Source organism: Olea europaea, chromosome 21 (genome assembly GCF_002742605.1).
Source record: "Olea europaea var. sylvestris chromosome 21, O_europaea_v1, whole genome shotgun sequence".
Lineage (NCBI taxonomy): Eukaryota > Viridiplantae > Streptophyta > Magnoliopsida > Lamiales > Oleaceae > Olea > Olea europaea.
In genome coordinates this window covers 18221744-18225190 of record NC_036257.1, presented here as the reverse complement: position 1 = coordinate 18225190, position 3447 = coordinate 18221744, and the positions used below count along the sequence as shown (strand labels likewise).

At 31.5% G+C, this 3447-nt stretch overlaps 1 protein-coding gene across 1 annotated transcript; it reads left to right on the top strand.

Moving 5' to 3' along the window:
* Nucleotides 1–489: 489 nt before the first annotated feature.
* LOC111370240 (floral homeotic protein AGAMOUS-like) lies at nucleotides 490–2872 on the top strand (the record flags this gene model as incomplete). Its single annotated transcript, XM_022991926.1, has 7 exons — nucleotides 490–617; nucleotides 818–879; nucleotides 953–1052; nucleotides 1138–1179; nucleotides 2090–2131; nucleotides 2212–2380; nucleotides 2627–2872. Coding segments are annotated over 6 exons (515 nt in total), but the record flags the coding sequence as incomplete, so codon positions are not given.
* Nucleotides 2873–3447: the final 575 nt, after the last annotated feature.

Here is a 3447-nt window from a genome sequence, read left to right as displayed (position 1 = left end):
TACAAGAAATTGTTAGTGGGATGTTTGGTGGGGATAAAAATTAGATTTTTAATAAATTGTGATAGAAGTTTTTGAAATGTATAGTTGAAAAGTTGTGGGATCATAAAAGATGTGATTAATGTTGATTGTTTGACTTTAACTTTAGATTAAAATCAGATTTTAATCCAAACCAAATATGCTTTTAAACTGGCTCGGTTTAAAAATTGAACTAGCTATACATGTTCTTTGAATTATACAATGCGTTTCTTGACATATTTTCATACGATGGTCATTCTTTTCAGTTGACACAATGCTACATATAAGTCTCCGGTCAACTAGCTAGATTATTTTTGATGTACTTATGAAATTCAACATCGTTTGAAACAGATCTGGTAGAGAAGTACAAGAAAGTTTCTTGTGAATTTTCATATATTTTTTTTCTTCTTTTATTTCAAATTAATGCAGAAAATGAAATTAAAGGAAGAATTTGTTTACATTTCACATCTTTAGCTTCATATTTGCACGCGGAAATTGATGCGATCATATGTAAATGCAGTGTTAGGGCAACTATTGAGAGATACAAGAAAGATTGTGTCGATTCCTCGAATCCAGGATCTGTTTCTGTGGCTAACACGCAGGTAAAAACTATACTATTTAAGCATTTTAAGTAGTAAACTATGACTAACGTATATTGTTCTTTGTATTATCATGCGCAAGTATATTAATGAAAGAATTTTTACTTTGGAAGGGACACAACCACCTTACTTCCAATGAGAAATTGCACTCTTCGACTTCGATTTTAATGCACCATTCTGACACTATAATTTGAATTTCTTAGTTCTATCAGCAAGAAGCCACCAAGCTGCGAAGACAGATACGAGAGATACAGAATACAAACAGGTTAATTAGTTAATCATTAAATGCTATTAGTTAATTTATTGCGGACATTTTACAAGTTGGAATGTATGTGCAGACAAATTCTTGGCGAGGACCTTGGCGCTTTGAAGTACAAGGAACTCAAGAACTTAGAGACTAAAGTGGAGAAGGCCATTGGAAGAATTCATTCGAAAAAGGTGATCAAGTTTTTCTAAATTTTGTTTCGTAATTTCTTTAGTTCACTGTTGATTTAACGAGACTAATGCTCGAGAAATTTTCCAGAATGAATTACTGTTTGCTGAAATTGAGTTCATGCAGAAAAGGGTAAGTATTAATCCTTACTTTTATAGTCTTGAAGAAAAAATAATAGAACCAGCAGTCCGTTTGGCCTCCATTAATTTTGATTATAATGGAGAAATAGTGTTTTTTTTAAATGAATGATTGTAAAATAATGATAAGTTTTCGATTTACGTGTAAAATTATTTTATTGAAAATTGTATAATTGAAAATAAGAAAGAGAAAAATTTAATTTAATTAATTGAGATTTAATGGTGGCCAAATGGGGGCTGGCATATTTGTTTAGCAAATCACACGACAATAGAAATTACAACTTTGAAAGGGGGCTAGAGTGAACTGCCAAAAAAAAAAAAGAAGCTTTTCCAACATTCAAAAAACGTTGTCGAAAGTCTCTTGCAACGTTCGGACATGTGTTGTAAATCTCGATGTTACCGTATAGTAGAAGGATACAGCAACGTTTTTTGAATGTAAAAGCCCTGCCTTAGATGGTGTTTGAAATTGTCTTGTTCCTAATAACATTGTATTTCTGAAATTTTATCTCAATAAGCACAATCTAATTGCACCTTTTTCTTTCTTTGATCCACAAGGGAATCTATTTTATGCAATGTATTAACCTTTTGTCTTAGCTCCATTTTTTTTTTTTTGGTAAAAAATGAGTTTATTAATATTATTTTTTTGAAGGATGTATGGTTAATATTAGGTAAAAATTTTGAATTTACGTGTAAAAATTTTCTATTGAGAGAATGTGTTGTGAAAAATGAGTTTTTAAACAATGGGGCTCAAACAAGCCCTATGTCTCTTATCCCAAGGAGGTCTTCCTCCACTGGCAGGTTTTTTCGGAAAACTCTATTGATTCCTATGTGGATGGCTAATTAATTTGCTGCAAAATTAATATTTGATGCTAAAATCTGATTTCAATGGTGACTTGACATACCAGGAGTTAGAGCTGCAAAATGCTAACATGTATCTACGAGCAAAGGTACGTGATTTAACTCTATTTCTCTATGCGCCCCCACCAAAAAAGAAAAAAACTAAAGAAAGGCTAAATATATGGTGCAGATAGCTGAGACTGAGAGAGCACAACAGCAATTGAACATGATGCCAGCATCTGAATACCGGCCTATGACTTCACAATCTTATGATGTTCAGAATTTCCTCCCTGTTAACCTCATGGATCCTAATCCGCAATACTCTCGTTAGGATCGTGACGACAGCTCCCTTATCAAAGGTACTGTACTATGATACTAATGCAAGCTTTAACAAGCATTTGGCCTCACTTGCTTATGATGAAAAATTCCATGAAATCCATTGAAGTCAATTCATTAAGGATAATCCATATTTCAATAACAATATATATAAAGATAATGTAACATAATACCTAAGATTCTTTCATTTGATCGGAGTTTAGCTCTTATGCTCCCTTCAAAAACATATTATTAACTGGTTATATTTACTATGTATGCTGTTCCTGCAGTTAATATGTGGAGAACTCTTTCGAAACAATTAGTCGGCTTCGTTCTTCTATTGCAACATGAAATTCTGAAGATGGATCTCTACTTTTTCTGAATTTTATGTACTTTCAAGCGTTAAGAATTTTCAAGAATAAGAACTTACTACTTTGAAAGCTGTGACAAATCTCGCTGTAATCTTAAAGCCAGCTAAAACTCTCAGCAGTTCACATATGAGAGATTTTATATAATATTTCTACTTTTAATTGCCATGTTTATGATGCAATGTGAATGTATTATGATATAACAAAATTAAATAAAAGATTCCACCTTGTTGGAAATCTAAGTATCTAATTAGAAAAGTAAAATATTTAGCCAATGTTTGTCATCCTTTACTTTACAGTCATTCTCATTTTTTTTCTATGATACTCATTTTTAATCACATTTTTAATTAAAATAATATTACACGCAAATCAAAAAAATTCTTTCTTTTTAAACTACACATTCTTCGTTGATCACTATTCTATAATACAAATTTTCAAATTTATGGGGCTCAAATAGGGCCTTAATTCACTAGCAAATTAAAATAAGGCACATTTAACTCAATTTCTGTCATGGATTTGACCTAGACCTAACATGGTTTGATCTTAGCTAGAAATCCACCATTTCTCTTGCCTCTCAAAATTTTTAGCATTATTACCCAAAACTAAATACATCTTATTTTATTCCGAAAGAATGCACTGTATGTTCCGTTGACATGTAGCCGTTGCATGAAAGAATTAACAATTGAATAATGTTACAAGCAATATAAAATGTATTCACTTTGTTGTGTTGCTAAGAATCTTAG